This window comes from Calonectris borealis, chromosome 22 (assembly GCF_964195595.1).
Source record: "Calonectris borealis chromosome 22, bCalBor7.hap1.2, whole genome shotgun sequence".
NCBI lineage: Eukaryota > Metazoa > Chordata > Aves > Procellariiformes > Procellariidae > Calonectris > Calonectris borealis.
This window is the reverse complement of record NC_134333.1, coordinates 9193122-9210254: the sequence shown is the minus strand read 5'-3', so window position 1 is coordinate 9210254 and position 17133 is coordinate 9193122. Positions and strand designations below refer to the sequence as shown.

At 60.3% G+C, this 17133-nt stretch overlaps 1 protein-coding gene across 1 annotated transcript in view; it reads right to left on the bottom strand.

Annotated features, from left to right (window-relative positions):
- Positions 1-710: 710 nt before the first annotated feature.
- LASP1 (LIM and SH3 protein 1) overlaps positions 711-17133 on the bottom strand; it is a 34718-nt gene continuing 18295 nt past the window's right edge. The window contains exons 3-7 of the mRNA XM_075171548.1: positions 15256-15340; positions 7728-7835; positions 4206-4362; positions 3965-4059; positions 711-3622 (exon numbers count right to left, since the gene is read on the bottom strand). Of these exons, the coding sequence (XP_075027649.1) occupies positions 3449-3622; positions 3965-4059; positions 4206-4362; positions 7728-7835; positions 15256-15340 (619 nt within the window). The 3' untranslated portion in view covers positions 711-3448. The remainder of the gene's footprint in view (positions 3623-3964; positions 4060-4205; positions 4363-7727; positions 7836-15255; positions 15341-17133) is intronic.

Here is a 17133-nt window from a genome sequence, read left to right as displayed (position 1 = left end):
CGTCCTTCTCCACAACCTTCAAGATTTTCCTCTCCCACTGCTAAACGCTGATGTTGTTGAAAACCCCACCTTGAGAGGCTGTAGTGGCCAAGCTAAGCCGTCGCCAGCTGCTCCCTGAGCACGAGCTGGGGGCGGGAGGCCCCGGCTGTCGCGGCGCTGCGTGCCCGGAGAGGTCGGGCAAAGCCGGGACCCGGTGCCCGTGCTGCGCTGCCCACAGCGAAGCTGACCAGTTCCCTGGGTGGGTCTGGTCTCCGGAGCAGCCACCAGCACACCTGAAGCCCAGCAGATCCCACACCCACGTAGTAAGCGGCGTTTGGCCTCCGACAGCGAGACCCCGAAGCAAGCGGGGAGGCATCGCCTGCGCCCCGCTCTCTGCGAGGGTTTCTCCAACCCGGCTCATGGCTGAATTTCCAGGCTGATGTCCTGGGGCTCCGTGGCGCCCGGCGGCCGCAGCACATCGGCCGGACACGCTGCAGCGGGGCTCCGAAGGCCTCAAGCGCATCCCTTGGCTTCAAGCCATGCCGGGAGCAAGGGACGAGCCAAGCAGCTGCATCCCAGGTCGGCTCCCAGGGATGCCGGCGTTTCCCACTCCCAGGGGAGCCAGGCAGAGAGGAGGACCCTGGCTCCAGCAGCCTCCCCAGCGCCAAGATCCCCACCAAAGGAGCAGGAAAATGGCCAGAAACGCGACTGCAATCAAAGCAAGCACAATCGGCAGGTAAAAATTATACTTTTATTTTTAATTCGAGTAAACCAGGAAGAGAATCGGTTGGTTTGTTCCATTTGATGGTTCCATTAAAAAGGCCAAATAACGTTTTTTATTGGTGGGTGCTCAACCCGACGGGAAGGAGTACACAAGGACAAACCCCAATCAAGCGATGGATCCGGAAGAAAACACGTTCTAAGCTCAGCACTGAGACGCAACCGGGGAAGCTGGGATGGACGAGGTCTATTTTACACATGATGAGAAGCAATTCAGCTTTTAAATTTTTTTTTTTTTTACTATTTTATTTATTTATTTATTTTAAATACAGGTTTAGGTGCTTTTCAGCTATGAAAAAAGGCAAAAAAGTGCATAAGTCGAGAGAAAAGGCAGAAATCAAGCAGTAAGAGATTTGTTTCCCATGGCAGGGGAGAAGGGGCAGGGCATGGGAGGGGAGAATTAGGACAATGGTTTCAAGGTAGCATTAAAAAAAGGGTTGTATACCAAAACGTAATTGCCTGTGTTATTTGGTCCATTAAAAAACGGTTTATTCACATTGATACTCCCCCCCATTCCCAGACAAGAACGTGATTAAGAAGAGGATTAGCAGGGAGATGTGGACTCCCCCCCGCCCAGCCGCCCCCTCTCCCCTGCTCTTGTGCTCGCTTGTTTTAGCACCAACCGGGATTCCCATCCCGTAAAGCCCATCCCGGCTGCTTCTGGGGTCCCGTTTTCACCCCGAGGGGATGATGGTGCCAGGAGTCCCCGTCACTCTCCCCGCTCCCGTTGCAGCCGGCTGGGGAACGAGCCAGGAGCAAAACGCTCCCCTCCCACTGGCTCACGTCCTCCCGGCGGGGTCTCTGCCCGGCCAGGAACCCCCTCCCCACCAGAACAGCATTTGCTCCAGCAGCCCCCCAGCCCGGTCACCCCAACCCCGGCACCGTCCACGAACCAGCCCTGCAGCCCCGTGTGCTTTGAGAAAGGGGACGGCAAGCACGAGGCAGTGGGATCCTCTCCCCCGCTGCGAGACTGTCCCCAAGGACGCGTCCCCCAGGAGAGCCAAGGAATGTCTCAGCTCAGCCACTTTGGTCCCTAGATTCCCTCTTTTCCTTTGGGAATAAGCAGAGATGGCAGCTCCCCCTTGGAAGCACCCTGGCCCTGCGGTGCAGCGCACCCAAAGCCCCGCGCAGCCCGGACGAGGGACGGTCTCCTCCGGCTGCCCGGTCTCCACGTTCGGGCTGAGCCGGGGCTGCGAGCGGGCACGGGGCAGCGGGAGCGCCGGCGGCACTGCAAAGGCATCACCCCTGCCCCCACGTTCGGCTTCTCTGACCCGGGAGAAAAGCATCCCGCTCCTGCCCTCCCCGCACAGGCTTCCAGTTCTACCTGCCCCTGTCCAGCTCCGGGACCTTCGGAGCCCAAAAGAGACGGGGACAGGGATGTGCTTTGAGATTTTGGTCCACGACCTGATCCCAAGTCAGTGGTGGCCCCAAAAGCCACCACCGCTGGGGACCAGTGAGAGGTGCAGGGTGGCTCGGGGTGCCAAACCCTGGTCTCTGCCACTCAAGACCGAGCTGCCAGAGGGGACAGTCACCCAGGACGGTCCCCAGTGTGGTGGCAGAGGGGGAGGATCTTTCACACGCGGCTCAGAAGAGGCACAGGGATGGGGGCTGAGCCCCAGCTACACAGCGGGTGGAGGGCTCAGGAGGGTCCCAAAAGCCCTGCAGCAGCAAGAGAAAAGCAGGAAGATTCTGGGTGAATCTGGGGAGCGACCGCTGCTAAGAGAGGAAGAGGCTGCCCCAGCTCGGGGGGCCCAGGGGACCCCCAGACCCTGGCCCAAAAAGAGAGAGCCAGAGCTGCAGGGGGGATGTGAGGTCTCGGCGTTGCAGTGCCCCCCCCAGCGCAGAGGAGCGGGGAGCCCTCGAGCGGGAGCAGCGGCCTCCAGGCGAAGCAAGGCTGCGGCTACTCCTCACCTGCGCCAGCACAGCCCCGCTCGGCCCCGGAGGGATCGGGGAGGCAGAACAAGGCAGCCAGAGCCCGCGGCAGAAGCAGCAAGAGCCGCTTCCAGGGCTGCCCAGAGCAGCTGCTCTGAAACCCAAGGAGAAAGAAAGATTTTGTTTAAGGATTTTAACTGCAAAAGTTTTTCTGTTTTGAGGACTGAAGGGAGCACAGACTGAATGGAAACACTGCACAGAAGAGCCGGGAGAAGCAACGGGACGAGCCAGAGCCAGAGCGGTGCAGGGTGGAGGCTGCCAGCCCACCCCTGCCGTCAGCCCAGGGCAGCCCTCGGGACGAGCATCCCTCACCTCCTCCACGCAGACATCGCTGCCCCTCTGCCCGTCCCACCAGAGGGGGGAATTTGGTCCTAACAGATGGCCTCCTCCTCCCTTTGCCGGGTCCCGGCAACTCTGGCTGCTTCCCCCAGCCAGAGAATGCCGGAGCGCGCGGGAGGGCTAGAGAGGAGGGAGACCGAAGGAGAAGGAAAGCTGCGGCCGTTTGGTCTCTCGAGCCCCCGACATCCCTTGCAGACAGTCCCTAGTCCCGACAGAGCTAGAACAAAGCTAAACTGGCAAGAGAAACCGGAGGCGGCTGCAGAAACACAGAGTAACCAAAACGTCGGGAGCTCCGGCAGGCGACGGCAGAGTACACGGGATAAGGGATGCTGGGGCAGAGAGACGCGCACACACACACGGGGGCCGGCGCGGGCTGGGGGCTCGGCTGTCAGCCACGCGCCCCGTCCCCTCCCGCGGCTCAGATGGCCTCTACGTAGTTGGCGGGGAGCATGCCCGTGTCACCCGTGCGCTCCACCGTGCCGTACATCCACCCGTCGTCGATCTGCTGCACGTTGATGATGGTGTCGCCGTCCTGGAAGGAGACCTCGTCTTCGTCAGCCGCGTTGTAATCGTAGACGGCGCGGAAACGCTTCTGTGGGGAGAGAGGGGTCAGCGGCACGGACCCTCCCCGTGCCCCGCCCCAGGCGGGCAGAGCTGCCACCCACGGGGGGTCCCGGGACAAGGAGCCCCTCTGAGCCCCACGCGAGAGCCAGACCAGGAGGTGTCCCCCGACACAGGGATGCTGGTGCCAGCGATAGCTGCGGCACGGAGAAACCAGGCACCCCGCATTACACCCGCCAGCCCCTTCGAAACAGCTCTTCCCCTGCACGGGCTGCAGGAGCGGGGAGCAAGCGGAGCAAAGCCTCACCCCCGGGGGGTGGAAAGCGGGGGGCCGGTGTCGGGGTGGGCGCTGTGAGCCCTCGGCTGTACTCACCCCCCCCCCAGAAGGAGCGTTGCGCTGTGTAGAGGCTGGTGCTGCCGGCTCCTTGTAGCCGTAGGACTGAGACGACGGCTGCTGCTGCTGGTAGACTGGGGGGGAGAGGACGGGTCCGTTAGCCGGGGCTGGGACGCGGGGGACACGCAAAGCCCCTCGCAAAGAAGAGCCGGCTGCTGCCCCAGCAAGCGCAGGGCCGGGCACCGGGGCAGGCTGCGATGCCCGCAGCCCCCCGCCTTACCTGGGTTGCTGGGTTGGACGTGATGAGACGGCTGATGCTGCTGCTCTGCGGGTCTCCGGTAATTGGTGCTCTCCTGGGAGTTCCTGCGCTCCAGCTCAGCACCCTCGCTGGGACTCGGGCCCATCCTGCTCCTCTCGAACTCTTCGTGGTATTTTATCTACAGCGACAGGAGAGGAAGGAGAGGTCAGAGCGCGGCCGGGACAGCTCTGCAGCGCCGGCCACGACGCTGAGCCCGGACCCCAGCAACGGCAGCAGCTCCTGCAGCCCTTCAGCGCCAGCAACGTCCTTCACCTCGTCCCAGCTCATTTCTTTTTGCCACCAAGGGCTCAGCATTAGCCATCGCACAGCCTCCCCAGCAGTCCCAGGGGGCTTCTTCCCCACCCGTCTCCCCAGGGACATTTGCTCACACCCATTTGTGGGACAGAAAGGAGGAGGTTGAAGGGTCCTATGGGTGGGATATGTAATTTTTTCAGGCATGGGTGAGATTCAGGACCAGGCTGCCAAGCCCGCAGGCTGCAGGAGCGCGGAGCAAAAGCACCTTTAGGAAGTCCCCCTGCATGCGCCGAGTTTGCTGTGCAACTCCCCAGCCCACGGCCGCGTTCAGCGGGCACCGTGGAGGTACCGCTCCAACATCTACCCCCAGATTTCTCTTCAACTGAAGCGTGAGAGGGCTTCGGGGTTTTTCGTTGAAGGAGACTCAAAGAAGATGCCACCAAACACACCAGCTGCATCGGACCGAGCCTTCCCCCGCAGCCAGCACAGCGAGGGGCCCCCCCGCTGGCGGGCAGGAGGGAAGGGTTAACCCAACCGCCGGGGCGTGGGTGTAAAAATTAATAGCCACTTGTGTTAATGAATGCATTGCCATCGGAAAGCACCTGGAGCCCACTTGTCTGCTGGTTAAACAGTTATTTACCGAAGGGCACTACAGCCGGCTCCCAGCAGAGGCGGGAGGCAGAGCCTGGAGCAGAGCCGTCCTCCCGGGAGGGAGAACACCCCGGGGGGAGCACCCTGCTCCCCCCACCGCTGCAGGGAGCCCGAGCAGGGACAGCCTCAGGACAGCATTTCCCGGAGGTCGGAGGCTCCGGCTTTGCACAGCTCCGCTGCCAGGAGGGTTTCCCCACGTGCAGGAACCCTCCACCAAGGGCGCTTTGGGGCTGCGGGGGCGTTCACACCCCAGCGAGCGCTGCCATGCTGGGCAGCCCCCTTTGCTGCCCGTGTGCCAGCCCAGCTGCACCCTTGGGAGGGGAACGCTGCCTGCTGAGCCGGCGTTCTGCGGGGAGTGGGTCTGTTTCTGTCCCTGTTAAGTGGGTCACTGCAACCCCCGGCTGGCAGCCAGCTGCCCCCAGGGAAGCTGCAGAAAACCGCTCCCGCGGCCGAGAGAGGGTGAAGGGGGCCGAGCAGAGGGACACGGGCTGGTCTCATCTCTCTGCTGTGTTATTTAATGCCCCCAAACCTCCACAGATTCTCTCAAAAAAAAGAGTGGTGCCTTCTCTAACAAAGACCCCAGCCCCGCTCCGAGGCAGGGAAGCTGTGCTCAGCTCCCGCCAGCTCGGACCCCACTGAGGAGCTGCCCCCAGGGAAAATCTTCCAGCCGGGCCCATTTCCCAAGCGGGGAGCCTTCCCCAGCCCTTGCTGTCCTGGGGTCTGCTGTGCAGATAACATCCCGCAGCTCCGGAGGAGAGATCAGTACTTGCCCGAGAACTGCACAATGGGATCAGAGGAAGAGGGAATAAACAACCTCCTCCCGCCCTGCCGGGCATTCCCGTGTTTGTGTATGCGTGTGAGCTCCTGCGTGTCTGCGAGTCCCCCTGCGCAGGCACGGTCCTCCCTCTCCCCGCATTCCTGCAAGCCCAGACCCTCCTCCCCTGGACACCCCAGGGAAGCAAACAGCAGCTCCCAAGCCGGGGGCTTTGTCCCGAGGTAGGGATGCCGAAGGATGGAAAAGCTCCGGGACAGGCTTCCACCACGTCTCACATCGCCTCGGCTGCAGGGCCTCGGGCTCACACCCCTGCAGCACCCCAGAGCACCGGGTTTTTCTCCCCCCGGGCGCTGCCCAGGGCTCAGCCGGCGCGAGCAGCTCAGGGCGCTGCAGAGCTCGGGGCCGGGAGAAGCTCACGGAAGCTCACGGAAGCCGCCTGTCGAGTGGACGCCCAATAATTTTCCCATGCAAAGCTGCGCTCCAGGGGCGGGTTTACTGGTCAGGGAGAAACCAGCCTTCCCAGCCCTGCCAGGGTTTCGCAACAGCTCCTGGGCATTTGATAAGGAGCACTCAGGACTCTCCCGAGCAGCTAAAGGTTAATTAACTCCCTGCCTTCTGCTGAAGGCAGAGACTACTGCGGGCTCCTGCGCCATGGGAGCGCAGGGTCGAGTCTGGGCAGGGGACAGATGCACCCACGTGTGCCGCACCCAGCGCTGCAGCTGTACGTGCCAGTGTGCATCCTCCTCCTTCACCATGGCAACACGTCCACGGCCCCACGTACCGCACCACCAGCCCCCGGACATGGACGGAGGCTGCTGGGTGAAGCACAAGCTGCCAGGCCGGCCGCCACGGAACTTGGGCACGGTTTTAATACAATTTTCGGAAATGGAAGAGCTGGGTCTCTGCAGACACAGGACAGGGTTCCCCTTCCAGAAGGTCAAGGGAGGACAGAGATGCTGCTGTGCGCAGCCCCCAGAACCCCTCCATCTCAGCACCGAGGCAGGAGGGAAGCTGCGCATGGCCAAGGGACCTCGAGGAGCTCCCTGCAAGGCTGCTCTGGTGCAGCGGCCACCGCAAGATGTGGGCTGTAGCCAGGAAAGCGGGTGACGCTGCCTGTCCCACCCTCGGGGCTGGTGACGGCAGGCGGTGGGACCCGGGGGACTGCGCGCAGCCTCGGCACAAACCGAGAGCAGCAGCTGCAGCCAACATTCCCGACAGCCGGATGGCTGGAAAGGGCTTTGCAGGAGTCAGAGGAGGGGTCAAGGCAAGCGGAGCCTGGCAGAGGACAGTCACAGCTGCAAGGGGACAGGAGGAAGAGGTGTGCCTTTGGCCGGGGCTTCCACACACAAACACGAGCTGGAGAGACACAGGAGGGACTGGAGTCCCTCGGGGGGAGCAGCGCGGGGCTGGCCCCAGTGAGCCCGGACCCCGCCATGCCACCCGCGCTGGGGGTTACGGTGACAGCCGGGGCGGATGGGACTGCCCCTGCTCCACGCCTGTCCCCACGCCTGCCTGCTGCCTCCCCCCGCTTCTCACCATCGTGGACTTGAGCCCCGCGGGAGAAGCGAAGGACTCGGATACCCCTCTGGCTCCGGCTGCAGCACCGGCCGGCACGGAGGAGCCGGGAGAGGTGCAAGAGGGTCGCGAGACACCGGGCAAACAGGTTGGAGAATTCACGTTGCCAGGCTTTCAAGACGCTGCAGCCTCGCGTGCTCTTTAGCAGCCGTCAGAGCTCGGGTCCGCTCGGGCAGAGCCCCCCTCGGCCTCCTCCGGCGGGAGGAAGGTCACGGCAATATCACACGCAGAGATTAGAAGCTACTCACGTTGCTGATCTGATCCTGAGTCTTTTTGATTCTCTGCAGCTCCGGGGTGTCAGCCACCACGCTGAAGCCTTTCCCCTTGTTCTTCTCAAACTCCTCCTTGTAGCGAATCTGGGTACAAGCAAGAAAAAACCGATTTGGACACATGTGCTTCATGAGATGCAGCAGCTTTCCAACAGGGCCGCTGCCTGGCGCGGGAGACCCCCCAGCGTATCCAGTAAGAGCAAAATGGGCTCTGGCCAAGAGCTGAAACACACAAACAGCTTCCGACGCATCGGCTGATCTTGTTTCTCTTTCAGCAGGGGCCGGGGTAACTCGGATTTACTTTGCATTTCCTGTGGGCTACCAGTGCGCCCCAGTCACGTACCACGGAGCAGCTGACCCATGGCAAGCTGCCGGCCCGAGAGCCCCGGGGATCCCAGGAGCTACACCCGTACACGAGCGTTTCCACGTCAGGGGACACTGAGCCGCCTCTGGGGAGGAATACACCCTGGAAGACCGTAATGAAACCAGAGTGTGGAGGGTGGAGGCTGGCAAAACAAGCATCCTCATTTCTGTTTGCCAGACACTGACATCAGCACCCCTTCCCATCACACCCAGCAGCTGAAAAGTCCCGCTTTTCTTTGCCCTTTTTTTTTTTTTTCAATATAGCTCTACACAGCTTTAGGTCTGGGGTTTCCAGCTCTCCCCGGAGGGAGCCAACAGAGCCCACGGCCACAGCCCAGATGTGCTCCCCAGCCCTCGGCAGCCTCGTCCCCGGTCCCAGCTGGCCCCGCTCGGGGCAGGACCGCCGCTCCCACCCAAGTCACCCAGAAGCAGAAGCAGCTTCTGCAGCGGCTGAAACCCAACCGCTGACTTGATGGCTCCAACAGGGAAGGAAGCAGTGCCCGGCTGCCTGGCCCGCCCCGACACAGCGGCTTTGCTGACTTTCAGATCTGAGCGGCCAGAAAGACACCCCATTTTCATGCGGGGGGGGAGCAGATGTGCAAAGAGACACCCTGACCTCCTCCATCCTCTCTGCGAGGACCTGGCCCTGCACCGATGGCTGTCAGGAGCTGCCTCTGCCCGTTTGGGGAGGAAAGAGCCTTAAGGGGCTCTGTCTTGTTGCAGCCTACAAATGTGCAGCCAAAGCTGCCCTTCCCAGGGATTCACCCCCCGGAGCTCACCTTGCGCACTGCGCACAGTTGTACGTTGTCACTGAAATGAAAAGGTCACCGAGTCTCACGCAAGCAGATTAAATCTCTGGGTCCCCGTGCAACCGGCAGGGACAGACAGAGCAGCCTGGCTCCGCGTGTGCAACGTGGGGCCGACGCTCGCCCCCTCCGGCTGGCGGGAGGCCGCGGGCAGGGGACAGAGGTGCCGGCGGTGGGCGAAGCAGAGCAGGAGCTGCTTTTGATGGAGCAGGACGGGAGTGCAGCCGATGCATCGCTCCCTCCCGCTGCAGGAGCAGGGAAACGCTCACCCAAGCTCAGGGGCCAGACACCGGCGCGTCTGGCCAGCACAGGCAGCTTCCCACCACCCTTCCCGTCCCGCGGCCGGCGGCCGCCTGCCAGACGGACGGTCGGGAAGCCGGGCTGACCTTGCAAAGAAAGAGCTTGCAGGATGAGGGCTGTGCTTGCAGATGGGCGCCACACTCACGTGCCGTGCCAAGATAAAGCTCGGAGGCAGAGAACCGGCAGCGTGGCAGGGGAGGCGGGATAAAGCCGATTTCTCCCCACCGCACACTCCTGCGGAGGCCCCTTCAGACCTCACATATTTGCCTCCCATCCAGGCAGCGCGTCCAGCTGGGCCTGGAAACACCTTTCGGGAAAGGCTGCCAAACGTTTTATGGTATCTTCTGGAGAAGCCAAGACGCACCTCTGCTGCCATCGGGGCTCTCCCAGGCTCCGGCGTGGGACCCGGCACAGCAGGCAGGGGCAGGCAGCAGCGGGGCCGCACTGAGGTGCCCAGGTCAGACCCCTCCAGCCAGGGCTGGGGGCACGCGGCACATCCCGGAGCAGGTCCTGCCCCCTCTCTGGGCCAGAACAACACGGGAAACAAGAGATTTCCAGGGGAAAATGAGACACGGCGGTTTCCATTTCGCAGAGGGGACGCAGGCTCAGGCCAGCTCTGTGCATCCCACCGCCCCGCCGGGAGGCTGGGCTGGCTCAGGGGCCACGGTGCCCGCGGCTCGGAGGGTTTTGGCTCTGCAACGGGCACTGCCAGGCACACGGAGCCCACCGCTGGCTGCCTGGGTTAGCGGTGCAGGTACCCCAGAGCTCGGCGCTCTGCTTGCAAACACATTTCCTCTTCCTATCCTGCAAACCAGGAGAAACGCAAGCTTTGAAAGCACGTCAGAGCCCCGACCGCTTCTTCACAGCCATGGGGTGGAGAGTGGCATCACAGAAACCCTTAGATAGCAAGATCAATGATTTCTAACTCTAATGCGACATTAAAAGCAAAGGCTTAATGAACCAGGCTGCAGAGTCCACCCTGGGAGGATACTAACACAACCAAGATGCCAAAGCACATCAGAGGAACACAAGAGACCAATTTCAAGGCAAAAGTCTCCTTTTGCTTGAAGCAATAGGAGGGAGAGAAAAAACTTTTGCTGGCTGGATTAAAGAAGGTATCTTGAACATCACTGATTAGGAAGGAGCAGCCTTGAGGCGTTAACTGTCAGGCACAAGGAACCAAAGGTGAAGGGAGCTGCGACATCAAACCATGACACACACCCAGCCAGGGGATCAGGAGGGGCTGAGTCAGCCCCACGAGCTGCTCTGCAAAGCACCAGCCCCGGTTTGCTCAGCCGGAGCAAGAGGCGGGCAGAGGGGCTGTGTCTGTCCTTTGGCCGCTCCATTTGTTTTCCTCCAGCGCTCTGCAGCCTGCCGTGGGGTGCTGGCCCCCATCGGGCTCGGAGACGCTGCTGGGAAGAAGAGGGCTCAGCCCGCAGCCTCCTGCTCAGCCGGCCCCGAGGAGGGGGCACCGGGCACTGGCTGCAAACGCACAAGTTGACGAGCTTTAAAGAAATCCAGGCTAGAAAGATAGAGTCACCAAGTGAGAAGCTAATCACAAGGCTAAGCAGTTCCTTTGATAAATTCTGTATTTTTACCCTCCTAAATCCTGTCCCCCTCCATCTTCCTCGGTTTTTTACCCCTCTAACTTTCAGGAACTTGGTGCTAAAAAACTGACTGCGGGGGGGGCCTGATCCAGGAGTCGTGGGGGAAGATGCTGGTACCTGGGGGCAGATCTGACCCAAACCACGTGTCCAAGGCTGGTGGTCCCAGCTGGCTGGGGTTCCCGCACCCCAGCATACCTGACCATGGAAACCAGAGCACGGCACGAGCATCGGGGCGATGCTGGGAGGAAGCAAGGGAGGCCAGCAGGCAGACACTGTCCCCGTGCTCAGCACGGGGGAATTGCAATTTAACGGGGTCCACGGCCCTTCCTGGCTTTGGCAGAGGAGCAGCCGGGTCCTGCCGGGCTGCAGCCATCGCCAGGGCTGAGCCAGAAGCCCGGAAAGGGGGGAGGAAGCGTTCAGACAAGGCGCTTTCAGCTTCTCCCTGCCCTTATATGGGCACCGGGCTGTGCAGGCAGGAGTCTGGCAGGGGGCAGAGGTGACCTGGGACCCTCGGCCGTGCAGGAATCCCACCTGCAGCACAGGCTGCCCTCAGAGGGGCACGAATCCTTGCTCCAGCCACACTCCCGGGGTCCTGCTCCCTTTGCTCCCTCGGAAACGAGTGCAGGTGGCCCTGGGCCATAAGGAGGGACAGAAATGCGCGGTTCGGTCCGTCCCGCCGCGCTTTCACGGGGCACGCGAGCACGGCTGGGAACCAGCTCAGCGCTGTGCAAGGGGCTGTGCAGAGCCATCACTCCTGCCCCTCCTGCCACCCCACGTACCCACTCCTGTCGGGCTGGCTCGTAGCTGCCTTCCGTCCACACGCTGTATTAAGGAGCAGAGTGACGCAGACAGTGCCGTATCCACACCTCATCCCATAATAATAATAATAAAATGGGATCCACAATTAATTTCCCCAGAGGAATTGTTCCCTCCACGATAGAAGGGGAGCGACAACGTGTGCATCCATGCATTATCCAAAGGGAGCCGGAGAACGGCCCGTCACACGTTATAACCCCTCGCAGGTCTCAGCTCAAGCACATTAAACCTCCTCGCGCCCACGTCCTCGATGTCACCGACAGCGGCTCCCCGAGGTGACACACGCAGGGCTGCAGGAGGGACAGGAGATGGGTACCTGCCTCCCACGCCACGGAACCTCCACCCTCCGGCAGGAAGGGCTGCACCCAAAACCTCCCATTTTAAGAGTTGGAGAGAGGAGCCACAGGACGGGAACCTGCAATTTTCTTGCCACACGTGGGCTGTAAGAGAAGGCTGCAGGCGCAAAAGCTGTCACTTCGGAGACTCATTTAGCCGCACAAGATGCCATTTCCCAGTGTCTACCAGTGACCGGAACAGAAGACGCCTTCTCAGCAGACACAAATAGCGGAGACATCGGGCGTGACACGAAACCGCTCCAGCTCGGCACGCAGCTGCCCCCTCCCCACCTCCCCACGCACGGCACAGCCGCCAGCAGCGGTTCCGGGGAACCACCAGCTTCTCCAGTCACACCGGGGTGGACAGGGAGTGTATTTTTGGTGGGAGGAAATATAGGATCAGCCTCATCAGGATCATCTACAAGGACAGCAGCTCTCCAGCCCCAGAAGAGCCCAGCTCCAGAGGAACGGGCAAAACCGCTGAGGAGCATCGCTCCCATCGCCCAGGAGCGACCCTCCGTCAGCTGGAAATCCCTTGCAGAGGACACAGACCCAGCGATCTCCCTTCTCCTACCGCAGCTCCCAGCCACAGCTTCTCCAAGGGACACACGCTCGGGGGAGCCTCGCACCGAGGACCAAAGGCTCGGCCACGGCTGAGTTTGGCTGGGAAATGCAAGCTTGAAGGCAAGATGCAACTGTTCACATAACCCTGACCTTACTCCACAAGGAATTTTCCGACTAGACCCACGTGCAGAGCTCTGCCTGTCCCAGCGGTGTGAGCCAGGGTGCCCTTTTCAGGCGGCAAACGCAGTGCAGAAGCCCTCCTGCCAGGCTGTCACCACAGCAGAGCGGAGCCCTTCGCCACAAGCCTTTCCCTGTCTCCGCTAACAGCTCCAGTTCATCCCGTTAATTCGCCAGACTGTGAACCCCGCTGCCTGCTCTGGAAGGGCTGAAGTGACCTATTCCCGTCCCCGGGGGTTTGCTCAGCTCCTGCAATTAGTAAAAAGGGATTGTCAATAAACCAGAGCGGCTGCTAGTGTTTTAGCTAGAGCGCTTCAAGAAATACAAATGTTTGGCGCTTGGAAAATAGGAGACTCCCTTTGTAGGCAGAACAAAGGCAGAGAGGAATTAAGATCTTATCTGAAGTGTGTTTAGGATCTCTCCTCCCCAGGGCTCCCTCCGGGCGCTTCAGCCTGGCAGTTTCCACCCGGCTCAGCCACGCCACCCCCCTCCCACTCCCTGCACCCCTCCCCGGCCCCGCTCCGCAGGGGCCCTGCCAGCACCCAGCCAGCCAGCACCCCCCAGCAGCCTCTTCGCCCTCCCGCTCGGAGAAGTCCCACTTTGCAGCTCATCCTGGTGCGAAACCAGCACCGAAAAGGTGGGGTGCTGGTGCCTGGCAGACCCTGCCTGCACCCCAGTCCCTCTTCTGACAGGTTGACATGCAACCAAGAGCGCAGAAGGCTCTTGCAGCTCGGTGCCATCCCAGCTCCAGCCCCCAAAGTCCAGGAGACCACCAGGAGCTGGGCATGGCTGCTTCTCTCCCAGGGCCAGGGGTCCCGCTGGCGTTTCAGCTGTAGTGCCCAGCTTCTGGAGGTGCAGGCTCGAAAGAATAAAGACTCCCCCTCCCCTGCAAGGCCGCTGGCTTTGCTGCCAGCCACCTCCCACACGCCACAAGGAGCTGAAAGTCCCAACCAGCTACAGAAAAGCCCAGGCAGCGAGCACACTCCCTCCCCAGGGTCTCCTTTAATAAGCAACAACTAATGAAGAGCCTGAATTCATTGTAAGAACAGCGCTGGAGACTCCAGACCGCTCGGTACAGCATTATCTCGATTGTTACCATGGAAAAGCAACTGTGTCCCCTTAACCACTCTATGAAACACAAAGCCAGCCCCAGGCTGAGCTCTAGCTCTAAGCTTGAGCCAAGCTGCGCTTGTGCAAGCCAGGGAGCTGTTGGGCAACTCGCTCTGAGGAAGAGACCTTACAAAAGGCGAGGTTTCACAGCCCGATGCTGCCTGCACGGGCACCACCAGCTCTATCTGCTAACAGGTGAAGTCCCGAGGTTCCCGCTCCGGCGGGATGCGTTCCCAGGCAATTTGCTTTTCGGCTCCTGGCACTCGCAGGCTAACGGGAAGAGAAGGAAGGTCACAGCATCCTGCACAGCCCAGCAGGGAGAGGAACGCGCTGATCCTGAAAAATGACTGCTCACCCTGAACACACCCCGCTACGGCACATCCTACGCTGTCCTCCCTCTGCCCAGGACCAACACTGCTACATCGCTGAGCTGAGTCAACAGGCCTTGCTGACAACACTCCGGGCAGCCTTTTTGCCCCTTTTCAAAGGAGAAAAAGAAATTAAATAGATTCCCAGAACAGTTGCCACATCCTGTGTTCTCCTGCGAGACGCTGACTCAAGCCAAAGTTGCCGCTGGATGCATTTTCTTCCAGCGCAGCGTACTCCGAGCACATGGAAGCTCATGACAACGGTCCAGGGCATCGTCTCAGCAGAGAAGTCCCACAACGAAGGGTCACCCTCCAAAGCTGCCCGTTTCTGTGCTAACCTTGCCCTTCCAGCTGTTTCTCTGCAAAACAGATGCTCACATTTCTGTTCTCAATGTTTTGGAGCAAGAGAAGGAAACCAGGGATTGCTCCTTGGCCCACCCAGGGGACGAAGAGCCAAGCAGTTCCCAGTGCATCATCAGGAGATATCGGTGTGAGAACCCAGCCCACAGCCATGCGTCAAGGCTGGGGACTTTTGCTGATCCAGGGACACCTTCAGGGTATAAAACAGGACACGTCTGGACAACACCCTTCTCAAACAGGCTCTTCTCTTCCCACTAGAGAAAGAAATCCTTATCTGTGCCAGTCGTTATCCCTTCTATCTGTTTATTTCTGCTTGCCAGAGCTTTCAAGCCCTACGAGATTTGGGTTTACCTGAAATACTCGCCTAGAGAGTCAACGCCTGTCCAGATGGGGCCGTTTGCCATTTCACCTGATTATGTTGCTGGATGGGAGCAGGGAAGAGATAACTGATGCAAGGCACGGACTGGGAGCAGTGGGCTGCCTGCTGCACCCTTCCCACCTCCGGGAGGCCACAGCAGCCACGGGTGAAGGGAAGAGCAAACACAGCTGAGATGGGCGAGACCCGAAAGGAGGGACTCGCGCCCCAAACCCGCCTCTCCCTCCTTTGTGCGAGGGCGTAGGAAAGCACCAGAGCACGGGAGGACGTAGGGCGATGGGGCGAAGTACGGCAGCCCCGGGCGAGGAGAGATCCGCGCGCTCACCTGGCTCTGAAGCTCGCTCTGCTGCTTTAGACGCAGGTTCTCGGGAGTGTCTGCCACCATGGTGAAGGACTGCTTCGGGTAGTGTCTGGGGAGAGAAGGCAGATGTTAGTCACCGTCTTCCTACGGGCCGTGACCACGCTGCCCTCTCCCATCCGACCCAGGACCAGCAGCCCCCGGCAAGTACCGGGAGATCCAAGCGCCGTGGCCCCGCTCCAGAGCATCACAGCGAGCAGCAGCAGCAGGGCCAGGGCTGCAGGCGCCTCCGCAGGCAGGTCCAGCACTTGGGGACGATGGCATTTCTCACTGCGCACGCTCACCTGCGCCCGACCCCTTCCCCACAGACACACGTTTCTCACTGGGCTCTCTCCCAGTCTCCATGTGTTAACTTCAGCTATATTTCAGTTTTATCAAAAAAGGCGAAGGGGAGGTTTTTTCCCCAGGGGACAAAGCCATTCAAGGTTTATGCCCGATTTCTGGAGAGACCTTAACGCATCTTCAATTTTTCATTAAACAGTCCTCAGGGGAACATTAGTCCAAGTAAATGCTGCTAATGCTCTGGTTTACGACTGTGCCCATTTCGCTGTTCCAGCTGTGAAGGGTCAGAGGGGAGCGGGGTCGTTTTACTTGCTTATTTTACTGAAGTTTCAGCCACACAAGCCTCACGTTATGGTTTCCTGGTACTGCAGAATATCGTGACCCTGGCATAGACCAAGTCAGCATAACCGTGCCCGTCTTGGGGCAGAGGCTGCACTACTTGTCTGCACCAGTTCAACATGTTTAGTGAATCCTTAGGACATGCCTGGAATGGGAGTGTAAAGCAGGAGACCTCTGCAGCCTTTGCTATAGACAACATAAGTTAACAGCTAGAAGAACTCAGGTACTGGCAGAAAGTAAATATCTAATCCTAAAGCCGGAGGCTGCTAGAAGCCCCATCCAAGCAGACGGGTGAACTTCACGTGGCCATTCCCACCTGGAAAACAGCAAGAGGCAAATCGCTGCCGTCACAGGGAGGTTCAGTGTGCGAACACCTCCAGCTGGGCTTGACCAGACCCCGGCGGCACTTGTCACTAGGCTCTCACGCTGCCGAGCAGCGGCAGGGTCAGTCCCAACAGCGCGATGCTTTACCAGTCAGGTCCCAGTGCTGGTCCTCCACTCGGGGCCAGCGACGTCCTGCGTCACAGACGATGCTCTTGCCCACGGCCAGATCCAGTCCTGGCAGCCAGCCTCGCTGCATCTGGAGGACTAAGCGGTGCAGAGGAAACCGTTTGCAAGAGGAACGTTTCCAGACTGCTCAGCACTGGCCACGGTGGAGGCAAAGCCCTCCGAGCACAAGGCTCCCCAGGAAATGCCCAGAGAGGAAATCTGACCCTGAACAGATGGCAACCGCTCTCGTGGGACGGCAAAGAAACCGAAGACATTCCACGGCAGCACTTTGGGCTTATATTGCGGAAAGCAAGAAGGGGAAAACTGCCTTTTGAAAGGATCAGAGGTTTCTCTTTCACAAGAGTTAAAGCAGGACTCCCAAAGTCAGTGGCAGAAAGACTGCAGGATTTTAGGAAAGTTACTGCCTAGCACAGGAGAGCGGGTGGGAGGCACAGGGACGGCACCAGCATCACCCCTGGTTCACGCTGAACAAGCGTGGCATCGGGGCGGCACAGCAGCGTGTCATGCTGCAGCTCAGTTTCACTTTCAAATACCTGCAAGAACTTGGATAATTTCTCTTGCAAAGCCAGGCAATCCGACTGCCCTCTCACCGTAGTAGCTCTTGAAAGAGGTGACCAGGGCTAAGCAGTCCACTGGAAACGACTGCGGCTCCTCGCAGAGGACAACTGGGAGGTCTCTCTCACTCTTGGGGATCTGAAGGCTTTGAGCACAACG